The sequence below is a fragment of the Rhipicephalus sanguineus genome, chromosome 1 (genome assembly GCF_013339695.2).
Source record: "Rhipicephalus sanguineus isolate Rsan-2018 chromosome 1, BIME_Rsan_1.4, whole genome shotgun sequence".
Lineage (NCBI taxonomy): Eukaryota > Metazoa > Arthropoda > Arachnida > Ixodida > Ixodidae > Rhipicephalus > Rhipicephalus sanguineus.
In genome coordinates this window covers 196,948,878-196,974,806 of record NC_051176.1, presented here as the reverse complement: position 1 = coordinate 196,974,806, position 25,929 = coordinate 196,948,878, and the positions used below count along the sequence as shown (strand labels likewise).

At 41.4% G+C, this 25,929-nt stretch overlaps 1 protein-coding gene across 1 annotated transcript; it reads left to right on the top strand.

Moving 5' to 3' along the window:
• Window positions 1-491: 491 nt before the first annotated feature.
• On the top strand, window positions 492-22,168 carry LOC119405119 (S-formylglutathione hydrolase). The gene is made up of 7 exons (XM_037671918.2): window positions 492-790; window positions 924-1,022; window positions 2,289-2,413; window positions 4,808-4,872; window positions 12,753-12,972; window positions 19,805-19,906; window positions 22,025-22,168. The coding sequence occupies exons 1-7, from the start codon at window positions 631-633 to the stop codon at window positions 22,097-22,099; spliced, it is 846 nt and encodes a 281-aa protein (XP_037527846.1). The 5' UTR covers window positions 492-630; the 3' UTR covers window positions 22,100-22,168.
• Window positions 22,169-25,929: the final 3,761 nt, after the last annotated feature.

The window sequence follows — 25,929 nt, the reverse complement described above, 5'->3', positions numbered from 1 at the left end:
ATTCTCTCCGGCATGCCACTGCGCGTGGTGCCCGCCGGGCCGGCCGCCTGCGCGTAATGTTTCGTTCGGCTGCGAAGTGGCTGCGAAGTGGAGCTAGTACGCTAGTACACTCTAGCAATGCCTAACACGGCGCCTACGTAAAGCGAAAGCCTAGGCAGTGGCTATGCCAGGTACTTTTCCACGGTCTTACAAAGAGGTATGCCGTAATAAAAATTGAAACGCAGGAAAACATATGTTCAGATAGCTAACCGCTCTAAGAGTTTTTAAATAATTATGCTTGCTGCATCGTTCCGTTGTGAAGAAATGACAAAAAGGGAATGCTAGCCTTCCTGCTTTTCTTGAAAGGACACATAATAACACTACGCGACTGCTACACATCACATCAAAAGTAAAAATCCCCTCCGCATCAAGCTTGATAGAGGGCAGCATTTATCGCCCCGTAAAGTCGTGTGGTGAGTCTTTATGCACACTCTAGTTCTAGCTTCAAGGTACGCACGCACCACGTGATTCACACCAAGCAGCCGAATTTTGCGTTTATCAGTGAACTGTAGCTACGTAGAAGTGCTTGTTGGGCGTATTACTCCGTGTTCGCGGAAATTAGCATAGTTCACTTAACTGCAGAGATCAGAAATGGAAGCACTTACGTTGGTTTCCAGTAACAAGAGTTTTAATGGCCTGCAGAAAGTCTACAGCCACTTCAGTGAAACGCTGAAATGCTCAATGAAGTTTGCAATCTATTTGCCGCCTAAATCAGAAGTCACCTCCGTTCCTCTTCTTTACTGGCTTTCTGGTGAAGTAGCGCTACCACCCTCTTGTTTTCTAGCAATCGTCTCTGATTTGAACTATGAAGTGTTTGCCTTGGAATATTGCGCTGCTCGGCTGCACTGCGTGCGCTCTAATTCCTTGTGCAATTTGCATTGCAGGGCTGACTTGCACTGAACAGAATTTTATACAGAAAGCCGGAGCCCAGAGGTATGCCAGTGAAATGTCAATAGCTATAGTATGCCCCGACACAAGCCCTCGTAAGTTTTGGGAATAACTTATTTTTAGTGTTACAGTAAACAATTTCGCGGTCACTTAGGGGTTTGTAGAGACACGTTGAGTTCAGCATAGCGTGCACACTTGTTTTTGTGTTTTCTACCTTATTTCAAAAATTGCAACGTAATTCAGGAATGTTCCAATGTAAAGTGTATGTTTGTGATTGTGTGTTACTTTATTTCGACCTCCGAAGTAGAATGTAAATATGTTTAATGCAAAACCTTTATATAGCGTTTTTGACACACTGGAACTAAATTTTTAAATACACTTAAGTATTGCAATAATAATTCTTGCCCTGAGTAGGGTTTCATTGTTTTTTGGCACCTTAATGTACTCTCAATTGCCAGTAATAAATGTGAATAAGTCATTATAATTTTCTTGAATGTGGTATGGTGTTTGGACTTTGTGGGGAAAACACTTCAGCGTTTGTGATCAACATGCCACCATGCTATGTGGAGTCTTCTCACTGCTGAAGCGGCACCTTTTCACAATCTCTTACGAGGCTGTTCCACCATTCGAAATTGTTTGAAGTAAAAACACGTTCTGTTTATCGTTTAGTGAACCCGAAGTTTAACATACCAGTGTCATGCATTCAACATTGTTCGCGATCATACCCGATCTGAATTGAATTTCTTGGCTGCAATCAGCTCCTTTGCACAAGCCGCAGAAGGGAGCCAATCACAGTCAAGATTATCGATCCCAATCTGTCTTGATCACAATCTATAGTGCACCATGTGACATCAGTATAATAAAAGATCCTTATGGTGAAACTTAAAACTCAGAGCCTCAAGGACCAAAGTAGCTAATGATGCAATGAATTATTTCGAGAATTGGAAGGAACTTTTCAAGTGTGATCAGATAAAGAAATCATTAACCTTTGCGAGTAACTCGAGTCCATTCTTAGTGAAAATTAATTCGGCATGCCTCATAATGATATCCTAGTTTTGCCACTTTAAAATAAACCCCAGAAATTATTGCATCACCATTCTGCCTGCCACATAATTAAGTTTCTGACGACAGATATTGTGGGCATGGATCTGCATTTATTTTATGCAGCCACCACACTGAATGCATTGAAATGTGCATACAGCACAGTTCCTTCCGACAAGCTTTGTTCTGCTGAATTCTCTTGTCAGCTTACGGAACCTTTGTTCAATTATAAATTCAGTGCATTTCTATTGAGCTGACATTCTGATAACGTGAGTATGTGTATGTCCTTGCATAGTGATATGCTTCTTTTTTTCTTAAAGGTGGTTGCAACATTGAAGGAGAGGATGACAGTTATGACCTTGGCACTGGTGCTGGCTTTTATGTCGATGCTACTCAGGGAAAATGGAAGGCAAATTACAAGATGTACTCCTATGTGACAAAAGAGGTACTGTTTTTGTTTGTAGAATTTTCTTTCTCACAGTGTTATTTGTGCAACAGTAATAAGCAAAAATGCAAAAACTTTAAACTTTTTCTAATGTTCAGCACTCATTTTCAGCCTACTGGCATATCTGAATAAGAGGAGGCATAACCTTGAATTTCTAAATATACAGGTAATAATTATGTTAGTGTTCTTACAACTTTTGGAAAAGGTTTGTAAACAATCACTAGTTAACAGTCTTTTCTCTTACCAGAACACCTTATAACTTCATTAAGCATTGGTTTTAATGTCTCTCGTGGACCAATTAGAAGCTTGGTGCTTGCTCCACTTAATGTACCATTGTAATTGACTATTATTAATTACATGCTGCCTGCTTTTGGTGTGAGGACAACTGAATCAGATGTGTTGGCTACAGTGCTCAGTGGATTCACAAACAGATGTCCTTTCATGTACCCAGCAAAGCCATGTGAAGTGATGGTTGCACAACTTCTGAATGCTACGTCAGTTTCTTATGATGGAAAAAGGGTACACACTTTCAATACATAACACAGGTCATAGTTGCCAAACAGTTTATCACACCTCTCCCAGACTCAGTCAAGCTTAAAATGAGGTTTTAAGGAGCTGTTTTTAAAGCCTAGAACCTATAGACTCCGTGCAGACGGAACTCAGGCCCTGTCAAAACGCCTCTATCGGAAACAAGTGCAGGCCTGATAGGAAACTATCGCCCGCTCGCTTCAGAGTCCCTACGCATCCCATGGTGACTGTGTGCAACACTCTCGCAAGCTGTTCACTTTTTGTCAGTTGTGAATAACAGGCATCGAATGAAAAACACTGTAATAGTGACACTGGCTGCCATTTTCCCACTCAAACAAGCTGAGCGTTTGCTAATTAAAGGCAGGAGCATGTTGTGGAGATTCGGTAGCCACGTCATCTGCTTCTGCTCTGAGCACATCGTTCAAAGGGCACTCAGTGCTGCCAAAATGCGTTGGCATGTGCATGATCTCTATGCTCTTTACTCGAACTGTGAAAGAACGTTGGCCTCCAGATTATTTGTAATGAAGGTTTCAAAACTGTAAACAAGTTGGCAAGTTGTGTGAAGTCCATAGAGCTATCAAAGCTAAATTGGGAAGAAAAAAAAGGAGAAAAAGAAAAAAGAAACCCAGTCTCCTCATTTCTGTTAACTCCCACATTTTAGTGTTTTGGGTAGACCTTCCTAGTGGATGTAAGGCCCCATGGCCGTGGTTTACTAGTTTTTGATGCGCAAGTCATTTCATTCACATACAACATGACTGCCGCAACGTGTTTGCATTTTCCCGTGACTCCGGCACGGCTGTTGCGGTTGGCTGCTCAAATGCCCCTGCTTTCGTCGATCTGAAAGCATGACATGAACTCTAGCTAAGCAACCAAGTACAGAAACGTAAGCAACATAACTCAGTTGTCACAGGACTCCCAGCGTACACATTCTTGTCTGTGGTGTGCACTTACCCGTGATAGTTGAAAACCTCTGCCACGATGGCATGCACATGCCCCGCTTGAAAAAATTGCCTACCTTTCTTTCATTTATCAGCACAGAAGAAGCAGCCTATTTCTTGTAGTTGTCTGAAACCAAATTTTATTACTATGGGCACGCTTTGCAGTGCCATTGCAAGCTAATAGCACACCGCGGAGAGTAGCTTGGCGGCTGGTTTGAATATGTGCTGGGAACGCACTGCAATCAATGGCTCTGGTGTTGTCGTTTGATTCAAGCTGCCTCCAAGTCTGCTGCCACCTTAGCCTGAGGGTGGCAAGCTGTTACTCTCATTTAGTGAGCAAGGTGGTGTGCATTTTCACTGCACGAGCTTTCCCCCTCTGTTGTCTCCCCCAGCTCGTGCATTTTCTGCTGCTGCGTTCGCCTCGGGGTAGAGGGGGTCTTGATTTTGGCACCTGCTAACAATTTAATGTCTTTTGAGAGCCAACGAAGATGAAAACATGGTGCATGAAGCAGCAAAACACGGCGCTGTGGCTTGCTGCCACTTGTGTCGTCTGCTTCCATATCCTATCAAGCCTGCAGCGCAACTGTGGCTGCTCTTAATGTATGCATGGTGCCCATACTTTCAGTGTCTAAAATTTGGTCTCTAGCTATACACTGGCAAAATTCACACTTGTGGTATATCTAGCACAGGTTATAGAAGCATCAGAGAAAAATGGTATGCTGCTGCCCTGACTAATGATGGCATAAACACCTGATGGCTTTTAGTTTTTTACAATAAAGTACTTACCTAATTTAGTCTGCTTCATATGAATGTGATGTGGGTTTGAGCTGTTTCAATTTTAGATTCTTTATGTATAAATATGTGCCATAGTGTCAAAACTAAATAGCCATGGTGCTGCTTTTTTCCCCCCTGTGTTACAAAACTTTAGTTGCCTGCCCTAATCAAGGAAAACTTCCCTGTTGACACTACCAGACAAGGCATATTTGGACACAGGTATGCTGTGCTTGCAACTTGTCATTTAATTCAGATGCTCTCGTCTTGATTTCTGTATTATTTTTCTTTAGGAATAAATCTTCATTGTTTTAAAATGATACTGTTACATGTAGAAAAACACAGTCAAGAGAAACTATTTACAGTGTATCTACAACAGCAGTGCCTTATGACATCTAAGATTGAAAGCAGCTTGCGCTCAGAGCTCAGATGCCCTTCTTGATCTTATTTTCATTGGTCTCTTGCTTGTTCGGTCTTTTAAGCATGTTTTGTATGGTCACATTATTTTATCATACACTCATGAGTTTAATTTCATGCACACATTAGGCTTACAATTTTCTATTTAATGGTGAAATGTGTTTGTAAAAGATTTCGGTGCAACAGTGACTTAATAATAATATCTGGGGCTTTACTTGCCAAAACCGTGATATGATTATGCAGTTCACTGTAGTAGGGCACTCTGCAATAATATTCTCCATCTGGGTTTCTTCAGCGTGCTTTTAAATCCAAGTACACTGGTGTTATTTCATTTTTCCCCCATCAAAATGCAGCCACCGTGGTTGGGAATCAAACCCACAACCTTGAGCTTAGCAGCAGTTTGCCGAGCGGTGGATCACTAGACAAAGCTTGCTGCACCATGTAATCTGATGGTGCATTTGTTTTTTTTTTTAACTGTTTCTTTCTGACTACGTTGGGCACAATTATTTTTAAACAACCTGCATCTGACTTACAGGGGCAACCTGCCACAGTGGTGTAGTGGTTATGGCGCTCGACTGCTGACTCGAAGGTCGTGGGATTGAATCCCGGCTGTGGCAGCCGCATTTTTGATGGAGGCGAAAATGCTTAAGGCCTGTGTACTTAGATTTAGGTGCACGTTAAAAAACCCCAGGTGGTTGAAATTTCCGGAGCCCTCCACTATGGCGTCCCTCATAATCATATCGTGATTTTGGGACTTTAAAGGGACACTAAAGAGCAAAACGATTTTTCTCATATTAGTAAAGTACTCTTTCACAATGCCAAAAACACCATGCTTGCTGCAAGAAGATGCTTAAGCGAGACGTAAGCGAGAAAACGCACAAAAATAAAATGTTGGTGGCGACACTCCTAGAAGTTTCCGCACCATTCGCCGTGACGTCACATATTTTGACGGCGCCTACTAGGGACTACGTAGCTCCTAATCAATAAAAATGAAGTGCATTGTCCTCTGAGGGGTCCATAGACTTAACATACCAAGTTTGGCGTAATTTTGTTGAGCCAATGGCGCCAAAATACGATAAATGCACTTTGAAATCCGCGACGTCACAAGGGGAGATTTCGGCGCGAAATTTAAAAATGAAACTTTGTTCTTGATTTTCTCCTCTATTAATAAATCTGTGATGGCGAAATTAACGACATTAGACTTCTCAGAGCACGATTTATGAATCAAAACCAATTCATTGTTCCTCTTTAGTGTCCCTTTAAACCCCCAACAATTATTATTATACTTACAGTAGTGCGGCCGCTAGGCTGTTGGTCACATCTGACGAATTCTAACTTGCTAGGGACTAAGATGGTAATATGTTTTTTTACACCGTATGGTAGACAACGTTCTTGACTTTGACCTCAGAGATGTTTTTAAAAATATAAAAATGGCCTTTTTTTAACGATTTTCAGTCTTCAACATTTTTGGCATACCACGTACGTTTCAGTGCAATTTTCAAAAATAACAGTGTGTAGGAAAGCCATGAAAATTGTCAACAAAAAAAAGTGCAAATATCAAACTTAACATCTGCTCAGTTTTATTATCCTCAGTGTAACTGTTCTGCCGCAATAAATTCCTGAAACACAGATATTTTGGGCCGTTTCCCGTGATTGTGATTTTTTCTCTCATAATTCTTTCGACAGCAAAGAAAAATCAAATACTCATAAAACTGCATTTATGTTCGGAATAACTATTGTGACCAAGTAGTGCACTGTTTTCTGGATAAGTGCACTCAAAATTCAGAAATTGCAAAATTGCCGGTGTGGAGTCTGAAAATGTCGCCACTCTCGGAACATATGGACACAGTTCACGTAGTCGTGCAACAATGTGTATGTTTATCAACTTGCTTTTTACATCACAGTGAGCTCGCCTGTCGAATCTGTTACACAACTAGTAACACGCTAAGTAACCTTATACACTGCTAATACAATACCTGGAAAACATAACGCACACCCAAGACATCATAAGACATGCAATGCACCACGAATGCGGCGTCGCAGATGTTCGACTCACCACGAGGGGCCCGCGGGAAACGAGCCACGGTATCGTCCCCCACGGATCCACCGTGGGAGACGTCCATCCATGCATGCTACCAAACCCCAAAGAGCCTCGCTGCTGTTTCCTGCACGCCTGCCTAACCTCCCAGGCGGCACTGCCAGCGCCGCTGCACTAAGCCTACATCACACGAGCACGGTGCCACTTTAGCTCGGCGGCTGTTAAACCCAACTACGGCTAATACGCGAGACACGCCTGTGCCATGAGGCGCAAGCAACTTTACAGGGGGTGATAGCACCCCCACAGCGGAAAAGCGTTTTTGGTGGCTGAGATTTGTATATTTGTTTCAGGTGAACAAAAATTTTTTTGTCACTAAACTAACTTCGGGATCATTACTGTGGGTCCAAAACCTGCACCTAGATTAAATTTCATCTCAATCAGGAATGATGACCCTGAACCTCGTGTTCATTCAGATATGGATTCACCCTCCCCATCTTTATTTTTCTTGTAAAGAGAGCAGGGCTGAGCAAAAATGCTTTGAAATTGTATCGCAATACGATACAATATACTTGGACAAGAAGTATTTGATATGCAGATGCAAGATGCTACCAAAATTATTGTATCCGATACAATACTTTGCAATTGTGTCTTAAGATGCTTCGATACATTCGCAAATTTCTTTTTATAGATCTGCATAATTCAGCAGCGAATGCCTATGCACAAATATTTTTGCTTGAAAATTTCTTAACTGCGACTAACTTTGTTTTATTTGAATGAAATGTCGCTTAGTATCTCGAAAGTGTTGTATTTCTTGATCAAAGTAGATTAGTTTCATTCCAAAACAACTTGTTGGGGTTGCTTTAGCTGTTTAGCATGACAGCTCCTAATACACTGCGCTGGCAGCGGTCTTTACTTATCACTTCTGTAATTGATAGGAGTTGCTGCTCTGCTTGCCGACCAGCCGGCAAGAACTTTCGTAGGAAGCCTCTGCACAATGGCGCAAATACCGGTGTAGAGTGTTACCTTGTTCGTAAATGTATTAGTCTTTACGCAATACCGAATCATCGGACAGGTATACAGGAGCAACAACGCTGGTAGTGACATTTTTTATGAAACATCGTGTATACATAGAGGACATAAAACTGCAGTGACCTTTCATATTCTCCTTATCTGCTGGCATAAAGCGTTCGTTAATGATATACTCACTAACGTGCAATCTTTTAACAAGTTTTATTCTACGAAAGAACATGTGCAGCCCAGAAATGTCTTGGACGTATTGTATAGTTGCACAAAGTGTCGCCGGACTCCACCGCTATTCACACTATTGCTGGTTATATAGCTATGATTACATGGTGATTACTAAAAGTTAAAAAGTTAAGTGTTTTCAAAAGTGAAAGACCGTTCCATGTCAATCGCTGTAAATAAGTATAAAACACGACACAGGCGGCACCCCTAATAGCTATGGCAATTGAGCATGAAGTGCTCGTGCCTGTCATGTTTCCTTTTCCTTTGTGTAAGAAGTCCGCGCTATAAAGCATAAAGTATCGTCAACTTAGACGTTAAGGTCGGACAATAGAAAATTCAGTTGGTTGGTTGGTTGCAAAACTTGATATGAAAAATAGCCTAAAACAGCTTGTTTGGATGCACATGAGAAAAATGGAGCATTTGGTATAATGATGTTCCTCGAATCCCCTTCCTAACATCTTTAAGATGGCTGAGTAATTTCTATTAAATGCGAAGCATTTCTTAGCGAACTTCTGCGACTTTGAGCGTATCTATCTATCTATCTATCTGTCTGTCTATCTATCTAGCCGCCTACGACTTTGGGCTCTCCTGCTCGTTTCGTTAATTGAATGTAAACCGAAATTGGTATGGCATAACATGACTGTATGACGAACATGAATGACGAGTCATACCATGAAAATCATGACATGCACGTCATGAACGACATAATATACGTGCCACAGTCTTGGTGCTGTTACGGCCGTTTCGTTAACTTAATATGTACCAAAATTGATGCGGCGAGACAAGAGTGTATGACGAACATAACTGACAGGTCCTTACGTGCAAATCATGCCACGCATGTCATGTACAGGATGATATACATGCCACGCTCATGGTGCGCTCGTGGCCGTTTCGCTAGCTTGATATATGCCAACATTGGTACTGCGCGACGTTACTGTGTAACAAACATAATAAACATGAGTTAACATGAAAATCACGACACGCATGTCATGTACAGCATGACTTACGTACCACGCTCATGGTGCGCTGGCGGCCGTTTCGCTAGTTCGATATATACCAAAATTGGTATCTTGCGACATGACTGTAAGACGAACATAAATACCACGAGTTAACATGAAAACCATGACACGCATGTCATGTACAGCATGACTTATGTGCCACGCTCATGGTGCGCTGGCGGCCGTTTCGCTAGCTTGATCTATCCCAGAATTGGTATTGCGCGACGTGACTGTGTGACGAACATAAATAACAAGACTTAACATGAAAATCATGACAACCATGTCATGTACAGCATGACTTACCTGCCACGCTCATGGTGCGCTGGCGGCTGCTTCGCTAGCTTGATATGCATCAAAATTGGTACCGTGCGACGTGACTGTGTGACGAACATAAATAACACTAGCTAATATGAAAATCATGACACGCATGTCATGTACAGCATGACTTGCGTGCCACGATCATGGTGCGCTGGCGGCCGTTTCGCTAGCTTGATGTATACCAAAATTGGTATCTTGCGACATGACTGTATGACGAACATAAATAGCACAAGTTAACATGAAAACCATGACACGCATGTCATCTACAGCATGACTTATGTGCCACGCTCATGGTGCGCTGGCGGCCGTTTTGCTGGCTTGATCTACCCCAAAATTGATATTGCGTGACGTTACTGTGTAACGGACATAAATAACACGAGTTAACGTGAAAATCATGACACACATGTCATATGCAGCATGACTTACGTGCCACGCTCATGGTGCGCTCGTGGCCGTTTCGCTAGCTTGATCTATCCCGAAATTGGTATTGCGCGACGTGACTGTGTGACGAACCTACATAACACGAGTTAACATGAAAATCATGACACGCATGTCATGTACGGCATGACTTACGTGTCACGCTCATAGTGCGCTGGCGGCCGTTTCACTAGCTTGGTCTACCCCGAAATCAGTATTGCGCGACGTTACTGTGCGACGAACATAAATAACATGAGTGGCACGTATTTTCCTCAATGACAGACAAGACAATGTATGCAGCTCTTTGCTGGCTGCTTCGCATTACATCGATTCCCACAATGCGTGGGATCTGGTGGCTTTTATTATAATGCAAACTCAAATTTGCTTTTTTACGAAGTAGTAAACAGATTTTTTGTTACTGTATATTCCAGGCACACCGAGATTATGATAGTAGATTTGTCCTCAGCATTGCCTTGGCATAACAGTAAACTCAAATGGAATGTGTATATGTAAACAGTTGTAGAAATGACGCAGACATTTAAAAGTAAGAATAAAGCAAGGAGCTTATTTTGGCATCGTCACATTATAAGAGAGAAAAAAAAAAGATGAGGGAAAGGCAAGGCGTTAGCCAGAATTTTAACACCCGGTTCGCTACCCTATGCTAGGGGGAGGGAAAATGGGTAAAAAAAGATGGGAAGAAGAGTAGAGAGAAGCACGCTACAAATTAAATATTGCAGTATACAGACTGGGAAAGCAATATAGGGAGCTAGGTAATGTATGGGATGAAAAATAAGGACAGCTAAGAAAGCATTTGTGCTAACAATCAAAATATGACTAAAAACTGTTTGAATGAAGGTAGCAGGAAGAAAAAGATATGAATGAACTAAAGAAGTGGAATTTAAGGGCTCGCTTCTTCTTTGTTAAACACTACCTTTAATGAGAACAAACAGACAATCCAGCCAAGGAAAGTATTTCGTTCATTCATAGCGAAGGTCTCGTGCTGACAGACTTGATGCCTTCAGGTAGTGTGCAAGGGATTATTGGTCAACTGCCCGCTCATCAAAAGATCACGTACTATGTGATGCCAACAGGCAAAAAAAGTGTTCAACACTCTCTGTCATGGCTACGAGCAGCGCTGGCTAACACTCCCAGGTTTAAATGCACAGCTATACCCGATAAAGTGGACGGTGGGACGACCGCCGCCATAGCTCAATTTTTAGACCATCGAATGTGTTATTCGAAGGTTGCAGGTTCAGTCCCTGCCGGCGGCAAGTTGTCTTTTTGTCCACTTTAATTTCTTCGCATTTATGTCATAATTACTACAAATGATGTCCCCTATACTTTCCTTGGCTTGATTGTCGGTTGGTTTTCGTTAAAGGTTGTGTCTAACAAAGAAAAAATGAGCCCTTAAATTCCCCTTCTTAAGAACGTAGGGCTGGAACACATGGCAACGATTTTGACTGTTTGTTCTTGAAAACGGCGAAAGAGTTTTAGGCCGTCTGCGTCTACATAGAACAAATTTACGTTCAACTTTACAGTCACCTGTGCCACCATTACAGATTCTGACTTAGTGACTGGAGTGCTCGCCACTGTTAAGTTATAGAGTGACGCTTGGCCACCAACACCATCCTTGCCTATAATCATAATTCTGACTGCACCAATGCCATGCTTAAAATCATAAGTCTGTTGTACCAAAACTGCCTTTGTTTTGCAAATATAGACACATTTAGATGATAGAGAATCTTATCTCTGCTTCTTTATTCCAGTGTCATTTTCTTAGTGCCTCAGTGCATCCTCAAAAAAGCTCTAACCTGTACCTCCAGTATTGTCGCTGAAATCAAAATAATGCAAAATGTTTTTTTTATATTCTTTTTGCAAGGTCTACAAGGGTCCGTTTATGGGATTTAAAAAAGAAAATCTTTTTTTTAATATTGATTTTTCAATAGTGGTTCATTTTTATCAAAACTAGAATATTGGGCAAGGTGTTGTTTCGGGCTAGTTGGTAATCCATAGTTACAAGCTTTATAGCGCGGACTTCTTACACAAAGGACAAGGCCTGTCGTGTTTCCTTGTCCTTTGTGTAAGAAGTCCACGCTATAAAGCTTGCACTAAAAGATTGGGGCAATATATAAAAATATGTATTTGCATTACAGCAACAGTATTTAAAGCAACTATTGAACATACTATGCTCTTATAAGCCACCAAGTTTCAAACCGCTAACTGCACTGTCTCAAGATGAAAAAATTGGCAAATATGACAACTTCGTACACCAAAAAAAAAAAAAAAGTCCTCTCTGCCCACAAACTTCAAACTGCTAATTTACTCTCCATTATTTGTAGTGGTAATATTTAACATTTTATATACGAACAGCTTCGCTGCTAATACTTAATCAAAACTGAAATATTACTTTTTGGACTCGTGTCCAAAACCGAGCATTGGTTCAGTGAACATTTGCCAGTACATAGAAGCTGGATCTTTGGTTGTTGCTTCCTCAAATAGTTAATAAATTTATTACTCTGTTGTAGTCCACATCTCAGGACCTGTCACACTCTGTCACACTGTTCCGATCCCCATTCGTTAGTTTATGCACACCATTCATTAAAACTGAGGCACCGAAAATGGGCCTAGGTTTCATACTTTAACTGTTAAGGTTTTTTCTTCTGTTGCAGCATGGGTGGCCATGGTGCACTTATCTGTGCTCTGAAGAATCCTGGCATGTACAAGAGCGTGTCTGCATTTGCACCCATCTGCCACCCTACTGAGTGCCCTTGGGGTAAAAAAGCATTTTCAAACTACCTTGGTGAGGACCGTGCTGCATGGGAAGAGTATGATGCCACCTGTCTCGTGCAAAAGTACAAGGGACCACCCCTGTGGCTCTTTATTGACCAGGTAAAGCATTGGTTAATTCTTTCAGTGTTCCTGGAATATTAATGGGACACTTTAAACAAGCACTAAACAGGCTTGATTGGTAAATTAAAAAAAAAATTATAATGCTTTCTAAGCATTTCTTTGAAAAAAGATCTTAGCATGGGAAATTGCATCTGCAGTTCCCTTAGCACATCTTTGATGGATTGATAGATTTAATCTTATTGTTAACCCTTTCCCTACCGAAAGCAAGCTGAGCTCGTCCACACAGTTTGTACCGCTCTCATCGAAGACTAGCTGGGCTCAATCACGCTGAAAAAAGCATTTGAGCGCCCCGCAGTTAAGCTAGCCTGAATCATTTGCTGAGTTCTCATTGGCTTGAACAGATAGCATAGTAAAAAATTTTTAAAATGCACTCCAAGCATGCATTTTGGTTGAGAACAGACTTGGTTCTGGTAACCAGAATTAAAAAATGGCGTGCTCCTCTGTGCGCATGAAGAGTTGAAAAGCCTTTTGGTTAAAGGACCCCTGACACCAAAATTGAAACCTCAAGACGTTTGTGTTTTTTTATTGTCCCGTATATGTGGACACTTCTGACCGATTATAAGTGACGGATGTTAGCTTTAAGATATTTTAATATAGTTTTAAGTCAGCTAGAGTGCTCATCTGAGTTGGCAGCACCTTGCAACATCGGCACTAATATGATGTAGATCGAGGCCCCATGTGACATTCCACGAGTAAAGCGAGTATTTTCGATGTCACAGAAGGTTTGCTGGGCACGCTCGATACCACGACTGGCACCTGGCGAGGGCTATTGTTCCTCACCCCTCTCGCTTTGTTGTCGGGCAGCTCTCCAGGTAGTTCTGGCTGCTTAGGCCAAGAATGCCTTTTCTGTTTCCTGAGGGTACACGCGCTTAACAGGCTTAACATACCGAAGCACCCACATCGTTTCAATCTTTCCTGCATGCGAGGACCTGATTTGAAAACTGCGCTTTCAGCGACACCAAAGCTTGAGTGCACGTGATCTTACGCGCTCTCTCACTGTGGGGCACTAGTTTATTATGGATTTAGGCGGACGTTTCGAAGTGACACAAGACTGGTCGCCGTTAACAATGCTAGCATTAATTATACGATACATCAGAGCATTTGCTATTCAATTTCGGCATTACCAGACAAAGCTACAATTTACAGTAAAAAAGTCACAAACAGAATTTTCGCTGTCAGGGGTCCTTTAATCTTTTTCCTGAACATGAAATTCCAGCACTCAATTAGTCATGGAAGCTTCTTCAGTAATTGTCAGACAGAATTGTTGCTTATCCTTCTGTTATATAGAACTCTTCTCTCGGTAAAATTGAAGTAATTGATATTTCAGAATGTATTAATTGTAAAAAACTAGGCAATTTTTCTCTTCCATTTGATATCCTTTAAAGTATTTGGTCACGATCGTTTAATTGGCTTTGTGTGTAAAGGAATTGCAACTGCCACGGCAAAGCTTTACATACAGTGTGCAATTGCAGGGCTGATCTTGTATGCCCTGCCACTAGTGATGTCAGTGGAGGGGTCTGGTAAGAATGGCAGGAGCAGAGCACTTCTTTAGAAGCCATAGTGGACACTAGTTCATTGTGCAGCACCTTGAAGTGTAAACGAATTCCACTATTATAGAGGGCTTAGGCACTTGTGCCATGTTTTTGATGAAAGTGAAGAAGGGACAGCACATCCAATGTTTATACCAATTGATGTCTTTACTTCTTCACTATTGTCTATATCAAAAACACAATGCAACGGGAATATCGACATAAACAAACTAGCCACTTCCGTCACTTTGTTGAACGTTACATATGGCTGCAGTAAAAGTTGTCAGCTATGCTGTGGCTAGTTAAAAATTAGGGAGAAAAGTTTACTTTCTTTTGTATATCTTCAACTGCGTTATTACTTTACTTTTAGAAGCATTTTACACAATAAGGTCATTTAATTAGAGATTTTCAGACTGCATTGGGAGACATTTCTGAAGCAAATGTGAAGGGCGCTGTATGAGGGGGAGGTGAAATAATTTTGATTGCCTTTGGCTATGCAGTGTCCTCTGAGATGTTCACCTCTTGTCCAGTTCACCTCTGTGCTTGTCTACTAGTGCAAGTAATTCAGCTTGACCATAAAAGCAGGACTAGCAGTCCCAGTACCATTTTCTCAGTTATCAGCCATTGAGATGGCTTGAAATGCAATATTGTATCACGACAAAGGCATTTCAAGTTAGAGCTGGTATAATGGCAGTAGAATAAACATTTCATCTAGCTGGAGACCACTAATTTTGGAAGAAAAAAAAAACGGTGCTAGCATGGCAAGACATAGGCAACAAGGTTTTTTTGTTCTTTTCGTTGTAGTGTTTGGCAAGGCATAGGAAACACAATTTGTGTGTTCTTTACATTGCCATGTTTATTTATTTATTTAAAAGTACCTTACAGGCCCCTAGAGGCATTGTGTAAGGGGTTTAATACAGGAAAATGATAACAAAATGTACAGTAATTTCAAAACAAAAGGGACGGGTATAAATACATAAAGAAATGAGAACAAGAGAATGTTAAAGTAACATATACGGGAAGTGAACATTTCGTTAGTACTCCAGGCACGTAGGCAAGGGGGGGGGGCAGCCCCCCCCCCCCCCCTCCCGAAATTTGGCCAGCCTTCTATATTCCCAGGCAACTTTTTTTCTTTTTGCGATGGAAAGACTTTCTTTCGAACAATTAGGTCTTGCCCCCCTGCCTTGAAAAAAAATCCTGGCTACGTGCCTACAGTACTCACAGATTGAAACAGGACAATTTAGGGCTAAGTAACGCACACACTTTCATTTCCACCATCTTCAGTTCTGGTCATATCGGCGTAAATTTGACTCTAATGCATAGATCAGGGCCAACATTATCTTTGGAGACCAGATTCGTTGCGACATGACGAGGTTATCTCGAGAAATTGCGCATAGCAGTCGTTATACTAAAAAATACTGTATACTAAAAAAGTACTGTACAACAAGAAGGCAAGAAAAAAATACACTTTGAATCACGACAGCTCATTTACACAATAAACTTTGGCACAATGAAATACGAACAATATAGTTACAGAACAAACGCGACATAACTTGGCTATCACAAAAAAATATTTAACGTAAAACTGCACACAAATAACAATAATGTCTAGAAAAAGAATAATGTCATAGCTATGGTATGGAGCATTATTTTAACAAATGTGTGGTTAGTAGATGCTTGAAGTTTTCTTGGTTACTCTCAGAAGCTATGGTGTTAGAAAGGTCGTTCCAAAGGCGAATGGCTCCTGGAAGAGCAGAATAGTTAAATGAATTAGTGTTTCCGTAAATCCACATGAAATTAAACTGACTGTACAAACGTTGGGACCTTTATTGTGGATTTTCAAGCTGCAGAAATGATGGCGTTGTGTTATAGATGTATTTATGAAACAATGAAAGTAGGGCGATATCCCGATCATGCAGAGGATGAAGTGATAAGCCAAGTTTAATTTGCGTAGTGCTTTTGTTATAGTCATAACAACGTGAAATGAAACGTGCGGCCCTATTTTGTACAGATTCGAGTTTTTCGATTAGATATTTCTGATGGGGAGACTGTGTTCTCAAGCTGAGGTTGTACATCTGTTAGGTAAGCCAGTTTATGAATATCATTAGTAGATTGATGGAACTTGCGGCATATGTAGCCTAATGATCTGGAAGCATTGGCACAAATTTATTCAATGTGAGTTGACTGCGGAAGGGTAGAAGTTAGATAAACATTAAAATATTTATACTGTGTGTCATGCAGGATATATTTGTTATTTATATGGTACAAAAAGGTAGATATAGTACGCTTGCGGTTAAAACAAATGATTTTACATTTAGAAATGTTAAGCTTCATTAGCCAAGTGTTACACCAAAGAGAAACAAGTTCTAGATCTCCCTCGAGGACTTGGTGATCGTCGTCAGTCTTAACAGGCCGATAGAGAATGCGGTCATCTGCGAAAATGCGCACGTGTGAGGAAATATTACTCAGTAAGTCATTAATGTATATAAGAAATAGTAACGGCCCAAGAACACTTCCCTGTGGTACACCTGAAGTAACGTAAGAAAGAGGAGAGGAAAAATAAACTGCTGTGAATTGCTGACGATTGCACAAAAAATTACAAATCCATGTTAGGGGGAGAGAGTCTGGTTTCAGAACAGATTTCAAAATCAAGCGATGATGTCTACAAAATCAAACGCTTTTGACAAAAATTTAGAAAAGTATAATCACTTTGTAGATCCTCGTCCATGTTAGCATGTAAATTGGTTGTTCATTTGAATAATTGGCTGAGTGGCTGATTCCAAGGGAATATGGCAGTGGGACTAGCACTGTAGCATGTTGATAGAATCAAAGACTAAAAAGAACTACTGTGAAAATAAATAAGGACCTAAATGGAATATTATCTGTGTTACAGCTGGCTTAGCTGCTGCACCATAAAGGCCCTAATGTACTGCTGTGCTCGCATTGGAACACTTCTCTGTCAAAAAACTGCTAGAACACTTCTACACTCTACACTGGTTGTGGGTGTGTGCTACACTATTCTGAATTGGCTGTGTTTGATCGCCCTGTCGTGATTTGCACTTTTAAAACATGAGTGCTTGTGGCTGCTTTATGGTTGCCGCTTCTAGAGTCACACCAGGCTTAGTGATGCCATTAAGACCGATGTGAGGCCTTGAGGTGGTTCCAACTACTACTGTTCACCCAGTGTAAAAGTACTATTGATTTCCACTGTGATTACTGCAGATAAGAGGTGTTCCCTCTTTTTGTAATCACACACAGGCTGGAAGTAACAATAAATTAATGGGGTGAAGAAGTCTCAGTTTAAGCATGCATTATACCTTTGTTGATTCATGAACGAGTTAAGCCATAATTGGTTCAATCTTTAAAAGGAAAAATGAATTTGGAGCGTCTGATTTGGTCACAAGTCAGACAGGACTGACTTAGAAAGTGAAGATACTATGTATATATTATGCATATATTATGTATATGTTATGTGTCTATTAATGCTGTACTCTGCTGCACACATAGTTTTCAGCATTGAGGCTCATTTTGGAAAAGTTCTTACCTATGCAAAATATCCAGCCAACAGTCACTTGTCAGCATCTCATAATGCTAAGAATGATTTTTTGTTGTGTGTGTGTGTGTGTGTGTGTGTGTGTGTGTGTGTGTGTGTGTGTGTGTGTGTGTGTGTGTGTGTGTGTGTGTGTGTGTGTGTGTGTGTGTGTGTGTGTGTGTGTGTGCATTTTTGTGAAAATTTTATTGCAGGGAAAGAGTGAGGCAAATAATGTCCAAAATGCTATGTTTTGACATAAAACAAGGAGACCAGAAGTGTTATTTTAAGGCAGCATGTAATAATTGATTTAATAGAATTGTTTTACTTTGGGGATTTCGTCCAGGAATATGTCGCATATAGTGTAGTCAGATGCATTGTGACATGTTTAGACAGTGGTAAAAAAGCAACAAAAAAGGTAAAGTGGGCTGCTGCTGTTTACATGCATGGCACGAGAAGGTACTTGCAGTCTTGTTTAGATAACCAAGAAGGCTGTTTTTAACCTCCTCAGCCCCAGTGTACACACTCATGTATAACGGCAATCATTCTTCACAAACTAAAACACAAACTTTAGGTTAAAGTACTCTTGTACAACAGAAAGCTTGATGTAAGCAATACCATGTGTTAAGTATTCAGTCATTTTATTGCCACGTTTTCCAGAAGATGGATACATTGTGGGAGATATGCCACTGCATCATCATTGCAAACAGAAAATTAATTCTTTAAACATTTCGGATGCTACCAGATGATGCCTTCAATTTTTCTGAAAAGTTAAGGCAGAGAAACGGACTTTGATGTGAACCTGTACCCATGTTTGTAGGCAAACTAAAGATGCTTTGATTTGAACAAAATGGTGAAACGCACTTTTTGTTCCACATATGTGAAGGTGGTAATGGGAGTATTTTCCCCTGCCATCTGAAGAAGGAATGAACATGCTCAGGAGGTATTGATTGGCTCGTAGGTTGCTCATTATTATTTCAACAGCAGTACTCTCATCTTGAACTTGTTTGTGGTTTGTGTTATTTCATATTTATCTTTTTTGACGAGAGTGCTCACTTTTGAAACGATAATGAACAGGGAAGTAGTTCTTTCACATCCATAAAAGACTTGTTTTCCAGAAGATTGATGCATTGTGGTCTTCCTTTAGAAGACCTTTGAAAATCAAAGTGGTGTTTTCTAAGTTTTGAAGGTCCTGGAAATTTTTCCCTCGTTAAACATTCTTGAATTCTTTAAATAATAGAAAAAAAATTCTGATTATGGGATCTGCTTTTCATGGTGGGTAAACATGGTTCCCACAAACTCCACAGCCAAGAGCTGCTTCAAAAGTATTTTTGTAAAGCACACAAAAAGAACCTCCTGTGTTGATGTCATTACATCTTCAATAAAATTGGTGCAGAGAATCCCATGCCTTCATCAAAGCCAGTATCCTTGCACGTGCAGATGCAGGGCCGAAGTTCCATTCTTGTTTAACCCTGGATTTGTGAAAGCTTAGAATTGCTGGTTCAGCACTATGACAAAAGGTAATGCTGGAAAGCACAAGCGTACAGAAAAGGGCCATGTCATTTCTATTTCTGTCTGCCTGTTTCTGCATTACGTTTTATGATCATTACCTCTAGGCTTTACTACCTCACTGTTCCCTTTGGCGTAATATACTGTCAAACATATTGTGGCTCTAATAACATATCTATTGTTGTTTTTTTTTTTAGGTATGATGGTTAACAGTCCTAAAAATTTATTTTTTTTTCTTTGCAAGGGAAAGGAGGACAACTTTCTGAAAGATCAGCAGCTTCTTCCAGAGCATCTACTTGAGGCTGGCCAGAAGAATGGCGTGGGCATCACGCTGCGGATGCAGGAGGTAAAGTGCACGTTGGAAGATTTCATCTAGAATCATAGTTGGTTGTTCATTCTTTGTCAAAAAAGATACTGTATATTCTCAAGTGAGCAGCACCCATATTTTAGCCACATCCTCCTTCGGACCAAATAACTTTTTTTTAAAAGTTACTCATGTAGTAACTGCACCCCCTCCCCCCTTTCTAACGCACCCACTAAACAAAAATGTGCCACCATGTTGCACTGCAATCTGCAATGTCTCCAGGTAGCCTGTGAAGTCACTAGATAGGTGCCTTGCCGTCCACCACAGTGCCAGCTCTCGCTCCCCCTCTGTTACATCAGCATGATTGACAGTTTCTTTCTTGCTTCTTTGCTGTGTCGTGTGTTGTTTTTGAAGTAACTACGTCAAAGCAGGCATAGTTCAATGGATGCCATTGCACTATGACATGAAGGAACGGAGCAGCCATCATCGAGCTCAGAGAACACTGTTGGCAACTATAAGTAACGCAAAACCGAAATATAGGCATTGCATACAACCACAAGTTAAGCGTATTTTTAACACGGAAAAAAGAAATAACAAATTAATGTATGGGCCACACTCTAAAAACTGGCTGTCAATTTTTTTTTTTTTGGGGGGGGGGGGGGGGTGGAATGCCGGCCTTACAGATGTACATCCGTCCACAAAAGTTTTCGGAACACGGGCTCCACTGAAAATGCGAATTTCTGCTCTGTTAGTGCACGGCGCTTCTAACCTAGCGGGTAGCTGTATAGGTTGCAGGCACTACTACAGACTGGAACAATGATTTGGAGGCGATGTTGTCAGACAAAGCGGGAACATAGCGTTCTTTGAAATTTCGCATCCGCAAACTTTTGGGGGCGGGGGTACGGTAGTGCAGGTGACATACTCACTAGTGAATGATGTGGTACCTGATTATCACGACTGAAAATCTAGACAGACCTCTGCGATAGTAATGAGTGAAAAACAAATACAGATAATGCACCACCATGGTAGATTTGTAGCATGGCGGAAGGACTTGTGCATAGAGAAACATTGGTAACACACATGCAGGACATTACTGTTTTAATAATGTGCTGTAGTCAAGCACTTTTTATGTGTACCGTAAAATGCCAAGCAAGCACCCCTACCCAAGCAAGTGCCCCCCTCCCTTTTTTGGGAGACTTGAAATATGAGTCAATATTCAAACAAGTGCCCCCCCCCCCCTTCTCTCCGCTATTTTCACTGTTTCATTCCCTGTTTTTATTTGCCCGATCAGTACGAATAACGACAGCGAATGCATCCATATTCAATATAGCATTTCACTGAAAGCATGCGCAGCTCTTCCACCGCCATCTTGAATTTTGATCCGTGACCGAGCAAGGGGCCCCTCTCCAAATCTTGTCGGATTATCTTTCACCGTAAGGGGTGCTTGCTTGGGATTTTTATGGTACGCAAAGGTCCATGTGAGCGTCAAGTCGCTGTCAAAGGCACATGCGAGTGTCGTGTGTCAAGGTGTTTTTCAAGCAACTCCTCATCTTAAGAGTCGTCAAAGAACATTTTTGAATTGCAGGGAATATTGCAATTCTATAGCAATGCTGCTATCCAGTAGGCAAAGTTAAGGCTTCTTGTATATTTCATTCATAGACACCACTGCACTCGAGTGGGCACAGTCAGGAAAGAGCTCTGGTGTGGAGGAATGTCTCTGAATGTGGAGGTCAGCTTTTCTAGTTAATGGGCATGTTTGAAGCATTGACTTCCACAGCTGCAAACCCTCGTGAATTGGTTGAAGTGGTGCATGGTCTGGCAACCTCAATTGTGTGAGATGTTGGTGTGTGTGTGTTCCTGTTTGTCTTAATTTTGATATTTACATGAATAATTTCTACTGTTTACTATGCAATAAATGCTTTCTCCAAAATGCAGGTTTGCAGCTTATATCAGTTTGAAGAATGAAATTCTGGCTTAATGCATTCAGGCTCTTGAAACAGTAGGCACAAAAAGAGAGAGTTGCGGGTGGGATTCCTTACATGCCATGATATTGAGTAACGTTGGTCGTGCTACCTAACCTCTTTGTTGCTGTTGCACCATTTGTTCTGGGTATGTTGTGTGCTTATGTACTTACTATATATGTGTTTCATGTTCTTACAGGGTTACGACCACAGCTACTTTTTTATTGCTTCATTCATTGAAGATCACATCAAGCACCACATTGCAGCCTTGTGAAGAGATCACCTTGTGGCCTTTTGCTTGTGCTGCTAGATGCCATAAAGAGACACAAATTCTTGTTATTTCGACATGTGTTCACTTTTACAGCTGGTTTGTCTGCAGTAAATGTTCCAACACTTCAGCCAAAGCAAGCAGAATATTGCTAAAATAATTGAATTCTTCTTTATTTTATTCCACTCTTCACATGGCTTGAAAACGCCCTGCAACACTTTTCCCAGTAATCATCGAATGGCTTCATTAAAGGAGTTTATTGCTTCAGAAATTGACTACTGCAAAAAGTTTTAGAATCTGTCAAGTGCGAGCGGAATAATACCCCGGTCACACTGCCAAATTTCGTGTCATTTTGAGCAAGTGCACTTGTGCCCTCAGAATGTCACTTTGGCAGTGCGGTGCTAGACGTGAAAGAGAAGTGTACTTTGGAAATGATGGTAATGGTGTAGGGTAATTAAGTAGCACAAGAGATATTTCATATTTCAGGCCATGTTATTTGAGTAATAATAATAAGCATACCTTAAAATCAACTTTAGGTACAAATGTGCCGGATGTGGCCATTGCACGGCATCCGCTTGGCATGCCCCTGGCAGCCGTGGCTGTAAACTGTCTGAGAGAGAGAATAGCAAAGTAGTTTTTTTGTGGTATAGTATGTTTTAATGCATAACAATATTCCTAATAATGAAAATGATAGTTTAAAAAATACTATGAACTCGGCTTCCGATAATAACTTATTTTTGAGCCACTACTACAGAGGTTAACTCTCCGTCGCAGCAGTCACAGCGAAGTTTGGCGAACGCACTCGCCAGCAAGTGTGCTTTGCAGCGAGTGTCGCTAAGCGTCCCTGTGCAACAGCGTGGTAATGACACTAGCAGTGAAGTGCATTCCCTCAAAGTGCACTAGCTGGCCCGTGTGACAAAGGTATTACAGGGATTTCTCACACGCTTTAAATGCTTTCTCTCTCCTTTCGTACCAGCGAGCGCGCGAAAGGTACACAGGCGCGGGATGACAAGGGGGCAAGAAGCTACGTCTGTTCATCGGCGTGTTTCATGATCTTGAGCACTTTCTTTTCTTTCTTCGAACACGCAACTTACTTTCAGTGGAATCACCAACAAGCACGCGGGCACGTTGTGGCATCCCGCTGCGGCCGCGGTAGCTATGCAGCTCACGATGCTCAAATCAGCCAATGGCTGTGGACTTTGGGTTTATGGCACGGTCATTTGGCCTTATGGCATCTTTTGTCGAGAGAAGAGCGAGTGATTTCTAGCTGACTTTGAGAATTAATTGTAAATTCCAGGCCGCGTGCTGCGTTATAATGCTTGGCTCACGTTCTTAGGAACCTCGACTATCGAGCGGCAGCATTTTCTGACCATGCTGAAAAAGTGTTGCAGGGCACCTTTAAGTTTTTTAGCGAGGGCATAAATAACATTACGCATAAGGAATTTCAGGTTAATATTTGCAGCCCTTATGCTCGAGTTGTTGAAAAAGCGAAGCTTATTTGAGGCTTACAAAACGAAGTTGAAAAAAAGTTGAAAACTCCGGGACCCGCCCAGTTTTGTGCGAATGATCCTGGAGTTTTGTCAAGCTTAAACAGCTCTGCTGTTGAACTGTTCACTACACAGTATGCATAATTTTAGCATTAAAACTAGGAATGGAGCATCAGGAATAAACAAAACAATTCTTGACATGCACAGAAGCTTCCATAAAGTGCAGACAATCACTGTCTAGGCGGTAATGTCTAGCTTCCCGAGCGTATAGCATGTAGCAATACGTAGCTCTCTTTTACGTAGCTCTCTGTACCCGCAGGGATGAAATTTGTCATACTCTTGCACCAGCCTTGTGTTCATCTGGGTGCAGCTGGCATTTTAAAATATTCATAAACATTTTAAAAACATTTGCATTTACGAATAGTAGCTGCTCTATTTGATATTCAAAATATTTTAATATTCACACACCCATAACTTATAACAAATTTCGCCATTGTGAAATTATGTTGCACTAGGCTGCTTTTCTGTAGTTTGAGAAACATTTTGGAGTGAGAAAAGTGCCTCCTCGGAAATATATTACCAAAATAATTTTTTGAAAATACCTACTGTGAGCATACATATTACGATTGCTGTATTTCTCTTTCCTATCCACTTCCAACGTGCTCCATTCTGAAGGAGCGTTGTAGTGCCAGTAATGGTGCACAGCCAAGAGTGCTGAGTGTGCCAGAATCGCTTCCATTAATATATACTACTTAATTACAATAGGTGTGTGCAAAACTGCTTGGAGACTAAACCTCTATTGTCCAATGGCAGCTCTCCATGAGAAACTGCCAGCTCCTCTCAGGTGACAGCCACTGCTGGCTGCCTGACTACACTGAAAGGAGGGCATTTGAACTTTGCGCTCTACTTGTGAACTCCACGCACTGTGCACAACTGCAAAATTTGTCTTGGAACATGCTTCATCAAGCTCAAGGGATGGTTCAGGGTCTCTTTAAAAGCAAGCTTCTTCTTTTATTGCGATAGCAATTATATGGACAGTCTCGGCTGGATTTTGCCGTCGCTGTCGCCGCCGTCATGCACCGTATATGTATAAGTATGTATATATATATAAAAGCCCCAAAGAAAAATAATTCAGAAAAATGCTTCCGAAGCGCGGAATCGAACCAGGGACCTCTTGCTCCGCAGCGAGTGGCGCTATCCACTACGCCACGAAAGGCAGATCCTCCACATAGCTAACGGCGAGCGTTATATACACACCCTCTACCGCTGGACGGACTCAGAGACGGCAGGCGATAATAAGCGTTTTTTCATTACCAGCGAGATGGCGCTAGCAGCGCGGCGGGCGCATTTAAAATTCGTCGGCAAGCTTGCTCGCTTCTTCTTATATTTGCGCAGCGAGAACATTGCCCTTCAGCTGTCTGCTCGCGCGGTTTTCTCGCGGTGAGGGGAAGAGGAATGTTTCAAGCTTTCTCCGTGATGTCCGCGCTCATGTTACCGAGCGTACGAAAGTCACTCGAGCTGAAGGGACGCCGCTAAACGAACAAACAGAAGATGAGCGCGAACTATCAAGTGTCACAGCTCGACACTTGAGGCACGCTAGTTTCCTTCGCTGCTTCGGCTGCCTTTGCCACAGGAGCGCTGTTCAAACTGAGAGTATCTATTGGCGAGCCTCGCTTCGTATAGCGTTAATTTATTGCTGTCGCATTCATTGCTTCGCCCTTGCGGCTAAACTGTGACTTTTATATTTGGACAAAGTAAGCAAGTAATTCGATAACTGACAAAAACTACTTAACGCAATAAAAAACGCAGCACACAAAGGTACACAAGGGACAAGCGCTGCTTTCAACTGTTTATATATATACCTTTGGCACATGCACAGATGCGCTCAATGAAAAAAACAAGAAATGAAGATTATAACAGATTTTCTATCTCATATACATGTCGAGGTATCTAAATTCATTCGAGTGTAGAGTGACGGAAGGTTTGCTGACGCACCCTGCCCCCCCCCCCCCCTTCTCAATAAGAAATCCTTCTACTAACAAGCGGGCTTGTTCATTGTGGCAATACTGCAGAAATGTCACGGACTTCTAAAGTTGTATCCGACTACAGATGATTGTTTGATTTCTACTTGATTCAATGGGCTAAACTGCTGTCTTCTGTCGTTAAACTTGTGTTTGGCTTCGGCAGGCCCATACTATGTAGATTTTTCATGATGGTCGAATCATTATTTCAAACAAAATATTATCAAATAATTATTGTTAAACACTCATTGGTTCATGTTAGGTATTACAGATGTGCAGGCTTTGTTCTTTGGAAACAATACTCTGAGCCCTGCAACACATAGCTTAA